The sequence below is a fragment of the Lepisma saccharinum genome, chromosome 25, assembly GCF_977018435.1.
Source record: "Lepisma saccharinum chromosome 25, izLepSacc3.1, whole genome shotgun sequence".
Classification (NCBI taxonomy): domain Eukaryota; kingdom Metazoa; phylum Arthropoda; class Insecta; order Zygentoma; family Lepismatidae; genus Lepisma; species Lepisma saccharinum.
The window spans coordinates 8620175-8637943 of record NC_139253.1 but is presented as its reverse complement, the minus strand read 5'-3'; the positions used below and the strand labels follow the sequence as shown (position 1 = coordinate 8637943).

General features: G+C 39.6%; 1 protein-coding gene across 3 annotated transcripts in view; it reads right to left on the bottom strand.

Annotated features, from left to right (window-relative positions):
• LOC145978603 (endothelin-converting enzyme homolog) overlaps window positions 1–17769 on the bottom strand; it is a 117374-nt gene that overhangs the window by 42831 nt on the left and 56774 nt on the right. For all 3 annotated transcript variants that reach the window (XM_083111321.1, XM_083111320.1, XM_083111322.1), the window contains exons 10-15: window positions 17194–17338; window positions 11524–11641; window positions 8998–9094; window positions 8204–8380; window positions 1233–1336; window positions 328–389 (exon numbers count right to left, since the gene is read on the bottom strand). In XM_083111321.1, coding sequence (XP_082967447.1) covers window positions 328–389; window positions 1233–1336; window positions 8204–8380; window positions 8998–9094; window positions 11524–11641; window positions 17194–17338 — 703 coding nt within the window. The remainder of the gene's footprint in view (window positions 1–327; window positions 390–1232; window positions 1337–8203; window positions 8381–8997; window positions 9095–11523; window positions 11642–17193; window positions 17339–17769) is intronic.

Sequence of the window (17769 nt, the reverse complement as noted above, 5' to 3'; positions counted from 1 at the left end):
GTAAGTTACAAGTTACTTTACCTTTTACACTTTTATAACAACATAATAAAGCAATATTTGTAAGAACAAACTAATTTATAACGTTTTACGTTTTGTAGGTAACATTCCCCTTGGTTATAATTATTTCTTTCTTCCAGTTTTCGTAAAGAAAATGTCAAATAAAGATAATAAAGTAGTGTCTACTGCAAGAAGTCTTATCCTCACCCCGTTGATCGCTTATTCATATACGTACTTCGCTTTACTAAATTTCTGGACACACTACTGACATGCAGTGAGCAAAGAGACACCTGGTGTGTAAAAATATAAATAGTCAAGATATCTACTTACTGATGGCATTTTCACTCCTACTGTAGTAGGCATTGACTACCAGAGGCTCCGTTGCCCACGGACTGCAAGGAATACAATTCTGTCAGTTATACTATGTGATTAGACATGAAATAAAGAGAAAGTGCTGTAATACTTCCTACAATCTACGAATATGAAGGTAATAATTTATTTAATTGGCGTTGGAATAATTTATTGTTTCATTAATGAAAGAATAAAAACATTATATTGTAAAATTTTGTATCATCTTTCACTTTCATTTACATAGTTTTAAAGAATTACTGGTTGTAGGGAATTGATGTGTAGGTTATGTGTGTGTGCCAGCGTTCTTCAGTAGTATATTATATAAAGTCTTTCCCTGGTTTGAAACCATTATTACACAAAAAGTACCCTAGGTAGAGACATGGTTTTTTTTTGGAAATTGCACCAAAACTGAAAAAGTTTTGTAAGCACAGACATGTTGATTTCGAAATGTTCCCCAAAATCACAAGTTTGTAGTTTTATTCATGATGTTCAACATGTGCGCCATTTGTTGCAACGAGAATGTCTAAACGAAACTCAATTTCTTCCCAATTACAAAGAGAGGACCCTTCGACTATGGTGCTTGTAATTTTGAAGTAAACTCGATACCTTGAGTATAATTTGCGTGTGTTTGGATACACAACTGAATGGCTTGGAAATATAGAAAGCTGTGGCTAATGGAAACCAGTCTTGACCCTATAGATGCTTCCCAATACGTGAAAAATCTATTGTAGGCCTATGTTACCTTTCGAACATCGCATAATAATATGCTTACAACTAGAATATAAGGCATGCGTGCTCACCAACAACGTGCTGAAACACTCCAATCAACACACGTGCTTCTGTGGACACACCAGCAACTAACAGAGAACACCAGCTCCTTTTACCTTTCCCTGTTTCCAAATTCACCATACTGGCCCAGGATGTCTCTAACTTCTTTAGCAATAAGTTCAACTAAATTCCCAACGTACGTATCGTTCTTTATATCTATCTGTGAAGAATGAAGTAATATGAGAATACAAATATCAAAATGAACTAAACAGTAAGTTATAGTAGACTGTAATTTGAGAAAACAATTTAGAATGAACTGGATGTTGGAAAAGAAACGTTGAACGCGAATCGCGTCTTTTACGCCATGTGTTCGCCTGCCCCGTTTGTCCGTCAGTAGTTGATATGATGAACAGAGAGACAGACATAAGTGTACTTTGTTCAGCTTCTCCCTATTAGTACTCTCTCATACTACTAAAAACAGAACTCATAGCCCATTCACACTGCGAGTTGCTGTGAGACTAACTTGTATAATAGTTGCGCTTGGAAGGAGGCCGTAATACCCATCTACTGAAATATTGTGATATGGAAGGCAACGGGAAACACAACATGATTTCTTCGGGAATATCAAGTTATCGTTCCAGTGTAACCGAGGGCGGTTCCCAACAGACTCAAATGTAACCCTCTATCCTGGAGGACAGATCCCGTTGACCAGCGGGCGGCGAGACAGAGGTAGAACAATTTTACGTACACAATTACCAATTGAACATGTTTATTCTTGTTAGCAATATAGGAGCACCTCGCTTTCGTTCAATCTGTGGAGAGGTGATTAGGGGTGAAGGGATGAGTATTCTAATGGGGCAGGTACTTATCTCGGGTTCTTGGACCGAGCATCGACGCTGGAAGGGTCGGCTGGGCCGTTCTTGACTCTGGACAGACCCTGGCTTGGACCCCAGGGCTTCTGGCGGCGCTGCAGTTGACGCGTTCTCCGGCAGATGTCACTCTCTTGCAGGGGCGGCGCCAGAAATTTTCGACCGGGTGGGCAGAAGCTCCATAGTGATAGATTAGGATGGGCAGTATAAATGTAAGACCATGTATGTACGTAAGACGTATGTATCCCCCTCTCTCTTACACTCCCGATTTTCTTCTTACTTCTTTTCCCTTTCCTTGTTTTCCTCTTTATTCTTTTCTAATCTATTCTCGCATGTTGTTCCAATTCCTGTCGCTTTGTCTCTGATGGACACAATTATTTCAAGGAAGTGTTTACCCATGCCCAGCCATACCCCAGTCATACATTCTAAATCACATTCTTTCATGCATGTTAATACAGTGAAATAAATGTGAATTAGGTATAAGCTTGTGTTGCAAATACAAAGGACATACTTGATTTTATGTATTCGGCGACAATGATAGAAAGTGCGATGGTAGACAATCTTGAAGTTTCTCGTAATTTAAATGCATGTTCCTGAGCATAGTATTTTAATCGTATAAGTTTTTGACTGAAAGAGTTTTCTTACTCCTTGGGGTTACTTTTCTTAGCTTACAAGGTTTATACAACTGACAAATCTGTCTGAATGTTTGTAGTAGCAGCGATTGGGTGCCAACATTTGAGGGGAAAGGACAATATACACAGGGGTGCCCATCTCCCCCAAGGCCAATGGCGCATCCCCACAAAAATCATGTCCATGTCATCCTCCGCCCCCACACACACACAAATCATATCATTTGCTCCCTGAAACTATATCGTAATCCCTACACCGAAAGTAACTTTTTTCTTAGCTTTTTGTTCCAAATGATGCACCTGCTTTAAAATAAGCAGTATACCAAGAAATAAGCACTATATTTTTAAGGGGGTGTAAGGGGTGCTCCTTCCACGTAGTACACCCAAATGTCAACCTCACTTCCACGTTAGTACACCCTGGACTGAAGACTAACGAGGCTCTGGCGACTGGCCCCATGGCCAGTATAATTTTGTTTGTATTGTCCTGTTCTTTTGTCCTTATGTGTGCTGAGTGCCCCTTTACAGCCTCAGCTTTTAACGAAAGTCAGAACATTTTAATATTTTATGATTTTAGTTCTGCAACGTTAGAGTTGTGATTTGCAACGATAAGGGGCTGGACCCCGTATAATGTGACGGGTGCAAAATAGCCTTAGTGCTGACGCACCCAAAATTTTAAATTCAAATTCAAATTCAAATATATTTTTAAGACCTGATGTTACTCGTGAATATCGAGAATATCTCTCATGTCTTGTAATGCAGCTATAGCATAAAAATTTACATCCACCTCAGTAAAGCGCCAAACATGCATTGTTGTAACAAACACATTATTGCGAGCGAAGCAAGCAAAAACATTTTTAGATCCATTTCTTTGCAGGCTCTCAAGAATATTAATTTAACGGGGTGTCAATACTTTCTTAGGATCCCGGGATATTTAGTCTTTTCCAGCTTATCTTTTGGCACGTTCGGGGTCGAAAACGTGTGGGTACCATATCGCTAAATATGGTCTCCAAAATTTAATGTTCAAACTCTCTCTTCACTACAGAAATCCCTTGACAATCTAAGATTTAAAACTTTATCAAGAGCTTCCTATCTCTTCCCCCTAAATTTAATACTTAATCCTACCATCAAAACTTCCATAGCAATTATAGACTTACTGTTGATATTGAAGAGTTTATATTGCCTCCTCCAAAAAATTAATTCTCAGTCTCCACACCAGAATTTCTGCAACATTCTAAGACAATAGTAATACACAAGAATTGGATACCTGAATGCTCAATGCCCCTTTAACAAAAATACCCGCCATAATCTAAGACTTACAGTTGAATACTGTCCCCGCCAACGTTTAATTCAGAATTCCCCCCAAGAACCCACGTGTCAATTAAGGCCTAATATATAAGAGTTGGATATTTATCCCCCCTCGCACCTTCAATAATGACCTTAAACGCTTTCTTTTCTTCATTTAATGGATTAAATATGGTGAATTTAAGGTGAAAAATGTTTACCTGTATTTTGGAAAAATATATAAATGTTAAATTTTACATTATTTGAAGGGAAAAAAAAACAAAGAATCTCGATGGCGCAGCCTGCACCATAATCCCCCCTGTGGGCACCCCTGAATATACGTTTTCTTGGTAGAAAAGGTTTAGCATAAAGAGGCCATCGTGCGGGGGCAAAAAGTGGCAAAATGTGGCTGGGGAACTGCATCCCCCACTTCCCGCTCCTCCTAATCGCCGCCACTGAATGTTTGGATTAAAATGAACGTCTTATTAGGAATGATTTAAAACACACACGGAAAACAAATTATTTGTTCATTGTCCATTAAGTTTCCCTAGGCTAATGAAAGGCTATTTTGACAAAATATCACTCGTCATAAGTAATAAACAAGTAAGATTGAGAAATCTGTTCAGAATTTAAGAGATTTTAGTTAAGTTGCTCTTCGTTTCCTGAAGAACTGTCATATTATTAATGCGAGAAGCAATACACGTATGGTTACATGAACACATTTTTTGAGGTAACAAAATGATTTAGGACACAAGGAATTCATCGAAGTTGATCATCGTACCAGTAATACTTCATCTATTTTTCATTGGGTTGTATGGCGTGACTATTTCGAAGACTGTCAAAGTAATAATTTATGAGGGTTTGTATTTTGAGTGTCATTTGAGAATTTCTAAATAGAATAAGCCACTCATTAGCAATTGAATAATTCTGTAGCTTTTTCCATATATAACTGATTTATTAAAATTTATTCACTTCGGTATTGTAGTGATTATTGTGATTCCTTCTTATTAGTAGAACGAATATAAAGTTGATATTTCGTATACCATATTGATATTTGTAGATGACAGGTACATAAAAATTGTACTGAAAAAAAGGGGGACACTTCTGGAATTTCAATGCAGAGCTAATTAAAATTATATTATACTCTATAGCAGGCATGTTCAACTTCTACTTTTTATTGTCACAACAGGCAGTGAGCTACGATTAATCGTTAATCTTTGCAAACATCTGTACCTACTCACCCATTATACATTATAGAAGTTGAATTCAAATAACGTATATTCGTATAATTACAATAGATAACTGCGATCGACCAGCAAACACCCCGCGATCGACCGGTCAATCGCGATCATCGCGTTGGACATTGCCTGCTCTATAGCATACTTAAACTCGAAGGTTTATGGCTGCAGCAACACAAGCCTTCCATCTGTCCCTATCCTGGGCAAGATCAATCCAATCTTTCCCATCCCTAACGATTTATTTAGGTCCATCTCAACGTTATCCCTCCATCCTCGTCTTAGCCTTCCTACTGGTCCCTTACCATCAGGTTTCCCAACAAGAATCCTGTAAATTATTATTTCCTCTGCCATTTGTGTCACATGGCCTGCCCATCTAACTAAGTCTTCTTGATTACATTATTCTAATATTAATTAAAAAGTCGAAATAATTTATTGTGTTGCTGGTGGAAGTAACGCTAAGATGTTTAGATTTGTTTATTTGGAGATTATTTTAACCATAGCCAGGCCGGAATATATATATGTAGTGGAGCCCTCAAGTTCACCCTCAATTCTGATTTAATCGTGATCATACCCTGCAAAATTTTGAGCCTCCTAAGCCTACTAGCTGCTTTTAAACATGGAAGTATTAATTTGATCACAGTTTTTGTTTCAACATTGACAAAAGTGGCTTTTTATGGGTTGATAATATGTGAACATTTCCAGCATAGATAATATTCGCAAGTAAAATATACATGTTATGAACATCAGGTTACACTTAAATATTTAATCATTCATATATCCCCGAGTATATGTACTTATTGAATTTGATTGGGTGGGCAATCGGGTGGGCACAGGAATTTTTGGGTGGGCGCTTGCCCACCCGTGCCCACCCCTGTCGCCGTCCCTGCTCTCTTGCTACTCGACGTAGATCTCCTGAGTTGTCTGTCCATTGGCAAATAAAGTACAAAAGCCTACCGTCAAAAAAGAAGAGTTGATTTCGTCAGCGAAGGTTTGAGGAACGTGGATCATATTTCTCGCCGCATGCATCATTGAGTTGATTTGCTTTATTTTACTTTTCTTCTTGTTCCACTTTTGGCTAATTTACGAAGATGGAGATGAGTGACGATATGAGAAAATTGATGAATGGACACTTACAAAAATCCATGCCCAGGCCAGGATTCGAACCCGGAACTCCTGGAGTAGTAGAGCGATGTGCTAACTATAGCTCGACCACAAGGAAAAAACCTTCCGTCCAAAGCGTTCGCGCAACTTCCCTGCCGTTATCGGTGTTCGGGGCAGTGTTGCCAGGTCCGATTTGAAAAATTCGGGAGATTGTTCCTTGGAAACCAGAAGTTCTGCTACAAAATCCGATGATCTAATAGAAGAGGATGAACGACGTTCTTGGGGGAAAAGGGCGGCATAGTTGTGCGCACTGGGGGGGGGGGGGCAAGGGGGAGTGGCGCGCATTGTTTACGGTGTAAACGTCACAGATACTTTTGTAACAATGGTGCTAAACCCAGCACCCTGTGTTTGGCGAAAATATACCGAAGATCTCCATTTCAGGAGTGGACATGTTTCAAACAAAAGAAAGTAAACCGCCCGAAGGAACCGACCAACATCTTTCATCTCTTCCGCATTTTCCAGTTAGAGGGTGCGTGGAAAACACCCTCAAATTTGCCCTTTCTCAGCATCGACACAAGGGGTTGGGATGCCTCTATTATCGCGAGGAATTTTTATGACAGGAAATGGTAGAAAGTTGTGTTCACAGATGAAGCTAACGTGCCGCCTTTCGTTGTCAGCGATTTTCCACAATCTTTCATGTCGAATGCTAACAATAACAAATCAATTTGCCTTCTGATGGTGTTCGTGTGCAGCTATCGATAGGGGTGGGCACGCGTCCTGCACCATAATGAAAAATGCATTACGTATGTGAAATATATTTGGTGAATTAGACAGCATGTCTTCCTCAATAATTCAAGATAGCAACGCTTATGCTAGGGTGCCACCCATCCTCCCCATCTGCTAGAAATACACACACACACACCCACAAACACATACATGTATAACATAATTTGCCCACGCTACGAAGTCAGTGTTTCTACCTCGTAAGGCAAGGACGTTTCACTGTGTTTGTGTCACTTCATCCATTTCATCAGTTTTTCATTCATCCATATTGTCGTACTTACCCGTAGAGGCACAAAAGCGACGTAAAATAACTAAAATAGAAATAGAGTTTAGGGTGGGATAAAATACAGCCATCTAAAAATAGTAATGTAGTAAAAGTAATAAAATAATGTCCTAGCACAATTGAGTAGCGTTTGACATAATTTCACAGTTCAAACAGCACTTTTCAGGGCTGAGTGGAGTTCCACTCCACATCTCCCCTCCATGTTCAAGTAAAGATGAGCAGGAAACGTGTTTTTGAGCTGGCCGTCGGAGGTGCCATAGCAATAGTTTATTATGGAATCCTACCGAGAAATCAATAGGTCTGGCAACACTGACGTTGGCGACTCTGAAGGCTTCTTCCTCCTGTCTTTCTCCCCCACCCGCCATCGCGATGGGGTCTGCGCAGGTTTCTTTCCTTGTGGTTCCACTATACTCCGCCACAGGGTGCGGCTGAACGCGCAATAGATATTTGGTCAAGTTTTCTTGGTGTTACTAGTTAAATAGCTCTTCTTGTGTATGTGTTTGGGTTTTCTTAGAATGTAAATATACTGTTTCTAAATTACATCTAAATGGTATCATAAGATTTAATGTCTTAAGTACTTAGAACTGGAAGGCAATAGTAGAGTTTACTAACTGGTAACATACACAAATTTGCAGACCTAACACAAATTACAAATTTGCATACCTAAAAAACCTACCCCCCCCCTCCCCGGAAAGGAAATCACAAATACGACACTGAGTGGGCATCTCCCCAAAGCAAAAAGCTTATTTCGCACACTAGGGCCCGTTATGTAGGAATATGAAGTAAGAAGGGAAATAACGGTGGAGTGTAGGGGGAGTAAATTTTTAAGCAGAAGAAAGAACTTGAGCAAACCAAACTATTGAGCACTTAAGAAGGTGATTGGGAACAAGATAACAAACTTACACCATGGTATAGTTTTTCAAGTTTCCCTGGCGTATGCAGCCATTCGGGAACTCCTATGTGAGTTCGCACGTAGTCAGCCTTTTCCAATGTCAGCACTTTGGTGTTCCAGTTCATCCATTTTAGATCGAACACAAGATCTTTAAACGCAGCTTGTATGTCTGTTAAAATTTCTCCAACCTAGAAAGAAAGCATCACATAACATTATTTTTTTAAAAGTAAATATACAGCGTTGTATTAAAGATATATGGATCTGTAACTCAGAAATCTAAGTATATGTTTACAGTCAAAGCTTAACTCAAATCTTATATTGGTGCTTAAGAGCTACGTTGCCATGTTAATGATTTCTGGACTTGGAAATATCTTGGAGAAGTGTACAGTTGCACACAACCCACACGTGTTGTTAACATGAAAACGACATTTTATGACAGAATTAATAAAAATAGTTCATTTGTTCATATAATAATAATAAAATATGATAATACGAGTTTATGTGCAAAACAATATATCACTCCAAAATCTAAGTCGAAAAATAAAATATGATAATGATATCAGACAATATGGAATTTCGTACAATATTTTTAAGAAGATTTATATTAACTTTTCGACACTATTTAACATTATTACATAGTAGACTAGGTTACCTCTTTTGAATTTATTTGAATAGTTATGTCTCTAAGGTTGTTTCTGGATGGATCATAGCTCCGTTATTTACTGTAAACGCATTTTCAAATCATATTGTTCTGTTCTACGCTGTCAAGAAACTATACTCTTTATGGTGAATAGCTTGTTCCTACCTTTTTCCTGGTCTCATTGACGTAGGACTCATCACCATAGGCGAAGCTCACGGCCATTGGCATCAGCTTGTTGGCAATTCGGATACAAGTTGAGCTTCTGGAATAACGAGAAATCGTTTACGTTGTTATGATGACCTAGATCTTAGGTGGCAACGCCAAGTGGCAGAATTAGCAAACTAATGATCAATGAAGTTAATTTTGTGAAAAGTGAAGCCCATTTGAAGGGCTCGGATAAAACACGGTAAGTGACATTTTGGTTATTTTTGAGTTACAAAGTAAAATGTGCCATCCTTCAATTTTCGAGTGAAATTGCCACGTCATACAATTGCATTGGACTCAGTGAAGCCTTCTGAAAACAGTAAACGCAACACGAAAACAATTTATCTACACTTCTAATAATCTTTTTCCTTAATGAACTCAGACATCAACAAAGTGTTACTTACCATGTTTTACACTCGAGCCCTTCATTTGAGTTCGTTTTTAAGTTTACTTTATGCACAGAAAGGCTAATTAGGACTGGACCTACATTTCAGTGTGAGATCCGAAGCACTGTGTGCCGCCACCGGGTAGCGAACCTGGGACACCTTGATTACAAGGCAGTGACGTTACCACTACGTCATTGGAGAGGCAGTGAAGTGGAGAATGTTAATATGCATGGGATGTAATGGGAGGGACATCGATAATTTTGGATAGTCTAAAGCGTATTTTGAATTTCAAGAGTTGAAATACTGAATGGTTAGTAGCACAGGCGTAACTTGGCGGGAGCAAGGGGAGATCTGCCCCCCAAAATTGTCAAGTTTATTAAAATTCACAAGTTAAAGATACTTTTGCTTTTGCTAACATCCTGGGACCTCAGGAGAAAAGTAATGATTTTCTTTTATTTCTCAAGAAGAGAACGTAACAGTTAAGCCAAATAGTTATGGACGCTATTTTTATGGGATAGCAAACTTTTTTGATTCTGCCCCTGCAAAATTAAGTCCCAAGTTACGCTCATGGTTAGTAGTACTATGTGACATGCTTCTGAGCCTAGGGCACGTCCAGTGTAGTTACAGTCTGCAGTTGTAGTTAGTAGCAATATGAAGGGAGGGGCGTGGCGAGGAAAGGATATGTGAATCTGGTTGAGAAATGCTGTTGTGCCTGTTTGAAATCTGATTGCTGAAAATATAGTGTATTAATCCATCCAAGAAAGACATAACAGGAACTATCAAATATGGGAGTACTTTGGACCTACTACTTCTGAAAGCAGAATTGCTGGATGTAGTGATAGATGTGTAGCCAAAGACACCAGACGAGGAATGGAAGAAGAAAGGCAGAAGAGAAAGAGCCAGTATAGCGATTATTATGATCAAGTGTTTGCGCCAGTTGGAGAACAAGAAACATTCAGAATTCTTCTAATAGCAGAAGGATGCAAGAACATTTCGGTGAAACATTTTGGCATAAAGGCTGCATTTTTATACGGTGATTTAGATGAATAAATACACATGAAACAACCCGAGGGATATAATCAACCTGGAAAAGAAGAATATGGGCGCAAATTGAAGAGCATATAGGCATGGACGTCCGCAGGATTTTTTCCAGGGAGGGGCAAGGAAGGTATTTTTTTCCAAGGGGGGGGCAAACAAGTCACATTTTCTCCAAAAAGTGTGTTGTTTCCTAAAAAAAACATTGCTTAAATTTGAATTTATGGTGTTCATGCAATAATTAACACATATTATTGTGGCTAAAATGAAATTATATGCGTGAAATACATAATTTTTAACTGACTTTCATTTTCCAGGGGGTGGCCATGCCCTCCCCTTGCCCCCCCTTCCGGACGCCCATGCATATAGGCTACGGACTAAATCAAGCTGTGCCTGTAAGATTATAGAACTGAAAGATCCATCAATTTTTGATTGATAATGATTTCAGGAGAGGATGGTCGATCCACGCTTACATACAAAAGGAATTGATGGAAATGTGGTTTATATTCTGCCATATGTAGATGATCTCGTTCATGAATCTAAAAAATGTTTATTTGAATATGAAATGGAATTGTTATTATATCCTGGCCACGCTATCTCCCGGCCCCCCATTCACAGCTCAGAACGGTTATTTTGATAAAATCCTTTTTCTGGTGCCCGCTTCGGGGAGGATGGATTCTAAGGTTGCTGCTTACTGCCCACACAGGGGGCAGCTGTATGACTAATTGGTTGTTTGACCGCAAGTTTCATCATAATGAACGCGGCACCAGCAGGTCACTTATCTTGGCCGATCTTTAAGTGTATTGGGTGGGGGAGGTTGATTTTTCAGGGCTCTCTCTTACATACCTCAAAAGAAACATAATCATACACAGAAACCATACATAAGGTCTTAGGCTAGTTTTGATAGCCATTATGCCATTGTCTTGATCTATTATGTACATGTTACCTTTATTATTATTTATTCCATTCATAAAGCATTGGTTCTATGTTGTTACTGTTGCTGAAACCAATCTTTCTTTAAATGCCGATTACACCATAAAATGTAAACAAATATTTGTAGACTCACCTCGAGGACCCTCCACTAGATGGTATGAATTCCTCTATTAATTGTCTCTTGAGGTTTCTCATGTACTTTGTTGTATGCGACGCTAACTCCTTCACTACCATCCACCACAAATGCCGCTCTGAAAGACAACCGTGGAGTTTGAAAAAAGCTGAAGTGGAAACCATCATAAGCATGTATCCACAAAGTTATTTTGCTGAAATACTAATGTTATTTATTGAGCGTTTTAATATTTTAAATATATCTACCACAGTTCAAACTCGTCAAGTGCTCGTCAAAGTTGCTTCTTGCTTCGAACAGGGACGTCGTTAGGGGGGCACGGAGGGGAGGCACTGGCCCCGACAAACGTCCACGTGGCCCCGGAAAACTGTTCTGTATTTGCTGGAAATTTTACTTTGTTTGATGACAAATGTTGCAAAATAATTCTTCAATAAATTTTGCTTGCAGTTTGAAACACTTCTTCAATTTTCAGTAGCACGAACCTAAGCGAGGCATTTCTTTCTTATTTCCCTCTTTCTTGCTTGTTGAACAAAAACAGATGTATTGGCAGAGGATGCAGTTAATGGTTTTATGGTCCGCCCCGGTCAAGGAAGTCGGAGACCTATTGAAAATGCACTTTTCTTCCCTGCTGCACATCAGATCCAGAATCCCCCACAACCCGCACTTTCTCTTCATCTGGCCCTGCACTGGCACCATGGGCGCCGAAAGGACGACACAAACAGGAAGATTTAGCTGCGGGTGGCTAGAACTTTCTGGGTTAATTATTTTATGGCTCAGAAAAGATATCCCCATGCGTTTCAAATTCCAAGAACAGAATTCTATTGCTTGCCCCTTTTTCGGCACGGGAATGAATGACATAGCAGTTCTCACTTGCATTCAACCCTCCTGCCAATGACCTGCTCTGCAAAAAAGGGAAAGGCCACTTTCTGAAAATTCGGAAAAAAAAACGTCGAAGCGGTCGGTTCATCTGTTGATTTGGTTGACAATTGATGTCTGTCAGATAGTTTGAAGTAGTGTTTGTGGCCCGAGCGGTGGTTACCTTCTGTAAACACGAGAAGATAGAATCACGAAGTGTTTGTGATCTCGTTTTCCTACATCGTGAGTAAAACGAATCCACGACTTTTGCGACACCGTCGTATGCGACACTAGCATTTCTGCCGTCATATGCGACACTGTATGGAAAATATATTCCATGACAGTTGCGACACCGTCATCTGCGACACAAAGTGTAAATAGCTTCCGTCATCTGCGACACAAAGTGTAAATAGCTTCCCATCACACTTTATCCAGGCTTAGGACTGGCAGCATCATGGAAGATGGTGTGTTTTTTAAAACCTTTATTAGTTTTCCTTCACACTGGCATCATGGAAGCTGGGTGTTTAAAAGCTGGATGTATTTATCCTTTGTCAATGACGGATTTTTTAGATCCCTTGTCAGTATAGGAGCAGACTGCAATCCCTTGTCAATGTAGAAATGTAGAATGTGTCGTTTCTCTTGTAGTTGAACCAACATTTTACTATTTTCATTCTAATTTCTGAACGTACGCCATTCTCCTCAAAAGCATTGTTAGGACTGCATTGTTAGTGCTGTGCTGCTGTTGCGAGCAGTTCCACATGGAAATGTCGAAAACAGAGTTGTTCATCCACTGTTCAACGAAATAATCCAAAAATTTTCTCAATATGTCGTGGTTTGGCGCATCTTCCATCGCACACAACCATCCATCATCGACGTCAGCCACAGGGAGGTAAGCCAGAGCTGAACACATTCTTATACACAGCCGCACGTCTGGATCTGTTTTGTAATCGTTTGTCAGTCCCAACTCCTGCCTGCACCTTTCGCCACAAACATTGGGTAAAGTGATAATTACAATCACTGATCTGAGCCTCGGGAAATACTGTCTTCAGAGACGCTATTGCTGCTGCACGTACGCAAATGTCACTAATTCTGGTAAACAAGTTAGAAATCGTAGGGGAAAATCCAAGCAGTGTCGCTTATGACGGGAAAAATCCAGTTTTTGCCTTAGTGTCGCAAATGACGGTGTCGGAAATGTCGGAACTCTGAGTAAAATGTCGAATGAGAAGCTGCCAGATTGTCCTCCTGTGGAAGCAATGGAACAGGATCGATTGATCGACCAAATGTCCAACATATTGACGTTCTAAAAGAGAGTCTGACTACCACACAAGATCCTGGGTTCGACTCCTAGGGTGGTTGATCTAATGTATAATGAAGAATAAACCACGTTTCAATTAAGGAAGAAAACTAGGTATGTAGCATTTTTTCTTACAGCCGTCTGCATGCTTTATAAGAATTATGTTTCAAAATTTGCATATCTTTCTGACTTTCTGTGATTTTTCTTCTTTAGCCTCCACCTGCAAATGCGGAAGCTGTTACTGCTTAGGTGGCAAGGTTGACTAGACATACAAATATATTAATGCCTAGTCATACAGCGAATAATACTTATAATATAATCATGAGTTATTCAGAAGCAAATAACTTATCCAGCATTTCTGTTTCTATTTGTTGTGCAGTGGTTAACAAGGTGCACTACGATGCCAGGGGTCCTGAGTTCGAATCCCGGACTAGCCGTGTGTGTTCTTTACGATGGTCCTCTCATCAATTTCACATCACTCATTGTCATATTCATCTTCACGATTAGCCAAAATGTGTCAGAAATGCGAAGTAAAACAAACCAAAAAAATCATTTATATATTTCTATATTACGCCGCTTCCCTACCTCTTGGGTTAAATGTGACGATGAGGATGAATGATGAGCCGAAGGAATGGCTATGGGACAGACATGATACAACCATACCTGTCCAAGGTCCGAATCTTGGACCTCTGGTTTCGTAGCGTGTTATACTCAGTGGAATTCTTAGGAAGAAAAACTGTAAAAGTAGGGTGAAAAGATGCAAAATGGTACGATGCATAAAAAGCCATGTTTACTTCTTCTAAAACCTTACAATTATCGAGTTCGTATTTTAAGTCACCTTATGCACAGTAAGGCTAATGGGGACTGGACCTACAGTTTAAAGTGGGATCCGAACCACTATGTGCCTCCACGGGTATCAACCCGGGACCCCTTGATTTCAAGGCGGCGACGCTACCACTTCGTCATCGAGGAGGCCCAGAAAAACTTACAATTAGTCAGTAAAATTAATATTGAGGGACAAGGCCTGGGAAGAGTTCTTTCATTCGGTTGCGCGTGGTCATCACATCGAGTCCCATAGTTTCGAGAGCAGAATTTGCTTCCATATCGCTTTCAAGTATTTCCCAAATTGTCCTCAATGTTGGAACAGCACAGAAAATTTGGAACTAATACAAGCAGGCACGTACCCAGGGAAGGGGCTAGGGGGCTGCAGTCCTTTCCCGAAATCCTACAAATATCTGATTTAAATAATGTGTAGTAGTAATTAACGGTTCAAATCCGGGAACTTTTCTAACGGTGGAAGCGGCCCCGGCGCCTACCCAGCGTCGAATAACATGGGTACCTGGGGGAAACCCTGGGGGGTAAAGGCGGTCAGGGGCGTGATGCTGATCACATCACCCCCACTCACGACCGGATCAAGAAAGTGTGGGGCGTTACCCCCACACCCCCTATACGCCTTCATGGCGTGGTGCTATGCACAGGGGAACACTTTACCTTTTTTTTTTGTAGTAGTAATTAAATTTACTTCATTAACAGGATTAAACATTGAAATATACCGAAAAATTCATATTTCAGCGCATTTACCCTTCCCCCAACCTTTTCGCCTTTAGATGGTGGCTGCAGATAAAGGATAAGCCCCTTCCGAAATCAAATTCTGGCTACTGGCCTGACCACCAGGCATCGAACCTTGAACCTTTAAATTGATTGATTAAATGAACTGGTGTTTTAAGTCCACTTTATGCACAGTAAGGCTAATCGGGACTTTACCTACAGTTTGAAGTGGGATCCGAACCACTATGTGCCTCCATCGGGAATCGAACCCGGGACCCCTTGTTGAACCTGCCGAATCAAAGAAGAGAGCGTAATAATTTGAGCGTGTGGGAACTTTGTTTTATCCAGTGCCATCATATATTCAGTTTGCCACACACAAATAACATTAATTTTAAGAAATTAGACGTGTGCATAAAATATCTTATCGTCATCATTCTCCAAGTGAACAATCAGATGCCATAGAAGACTCGGGCCCACCCTATAGAATAGTGCTTAACTCGGTCGCCTTGAACTAAGAGATATCGGATTCGATTCCGGTATAAACTGTATATATGAGATGCCTAGCTTGAACTCATTTCATATTTGCACTGTTGTCAATACTTTTATACCTGGTTCCAGTACTTTATATCTAAAACCACGGAAAGGGGTTATATCTACTTCTCAATTTTCTTCGAGCAAATTTACAAATCTAAAGACTAATGACATTGTTCTTGGTGTATCAGCCATTAAGTTAATGAGTTCATTCTGCATTTACGGTAGTTTCTCGAATAATGGCTGTGGTTTTCGTGAGTCCCTCTACATCCGTAGACTGTTGGAGGCTACAGAAGAAAATGCTGTTCCTTTCCAATTTATTGATTGATTGAGTTGGTGTTTTAAGTCCACTTTATACACAGTAAGGCTAATCGGGACTGGTCCTACAGTGTAAAGTGGGATCCGAACCACTATGAGCATCCGCCGGGTATCGAACCCGGAACCCCTTGATTACAAGGCGACGAAGCTACCATGCGCCACCGAGGAGGTTCGGAATCTGCAATCGCTTTCATTCTAGCTCAATTAGGAGCACAGCTTCCCTTTTAAAAATGTTTGGGTTTTATGATTTTTTTAATATAAAATCGCCATATCTCCGTTTCTAATTGAGCTAGGAGGATGGTTGATAGCTCGTTGGACTCGGAATGAAGTCCTCTTTCCGATTCTACAATACAAAATGGGGGTTTTCATTTAAAATTTCACAGTGGCCCCCGCCCCACCCCCAGGGGGCGGGGGTGGGGAATCAAGTGTGATATCATTGAATAGCTTTCTTTCACTTATTCAACATGTATTTTTTCGTTTTCCGATTCGATGTGTATTTCTCACGATATGTGATTGTTCCGGGACTTTTGGACCACCCGGTATAATGTATGTATACAGTATAGGTCTATATGGTGTATAAATAGTTTGTTAATTTATAATAGTTTGATAGAAAAAATCTTACATTTTGGCCCCCCGAAACTGATCAACCTAGCTACGTCCCTGGCTTCGAAGTTGGAAATTCTAAGGCTAGTTTCCCCCCAACGGCTTTCTTACAGTTCTTATAATTCTTCTAATCAATCAACCCAGTAATGATCATTTTCCCCAAACAATTCCCATTTTTCTGTCTTTCTTTTCTCTCTTGAAGGACTTTCATATTTTGCTTCCTCTGGCAAAAGCAAGAATTTACATACAACCTTGGTCATTTTTTAGCTACCTTGATCATACAAATAATTTTTCTCTTCTAACTTTTATTCAAATATGTTCTTAATTATACCTTCACACCTCAGATAATAAATAACATTCTATAAAAAAATTGATTGTCACACTCTTACATGGCAGCTGGGGTCCAACTTATTGCAAAATGTGCCACAACTTATTTCGTTAAGCATTTCTTATAATGTCATGACAATTAAAACAATTTACACTAAATTTTAAAAGAAATTAGATCAAGTTGCTTGTATACTAACGTATAGTGACAATACTGTGGTTACTAAGCATCTTTGGAAGTTGCAGAACGTAGTTGATATCCATAACGTAGACCATGTCGTGAGTCATGTTGATTTTCTTGTTTGTTCCATCGAACATCACATCCAAATATTCTTTCCAGTCTATCTGCAAAATGAAATACACATTTTGGTAATAAAAAATGATATGTAAAAGCTATGAAATTTTATGAATATCTCTGTTCTCAAAGAAACTATCCTGTGTATAGAATAATATAATGTAATGCATCGGACTCATTGACTAATAATGAACAAATTGGAGCTACGTTTAGCATACAAGTGCAATTTGTTTTAGAACATCGAAATATTCTTAGTTTCTTGGTTAGAGATTTTCAAGGAACTGAACAGCGTAGTAGGCTCAGTATTCGATTTCATTACACAAATACGTATTAATCTCTTGTAGCTACCATAATGATTTTTTATGATTATTATCGTATCAACATTTTGACAACACCATATGGTACTGTACATTACATATATATTTAGGGGGGTGTAAGGGGTGGCCCTTTGTGAGGACACCCAAAAGTCAATCTAACCACG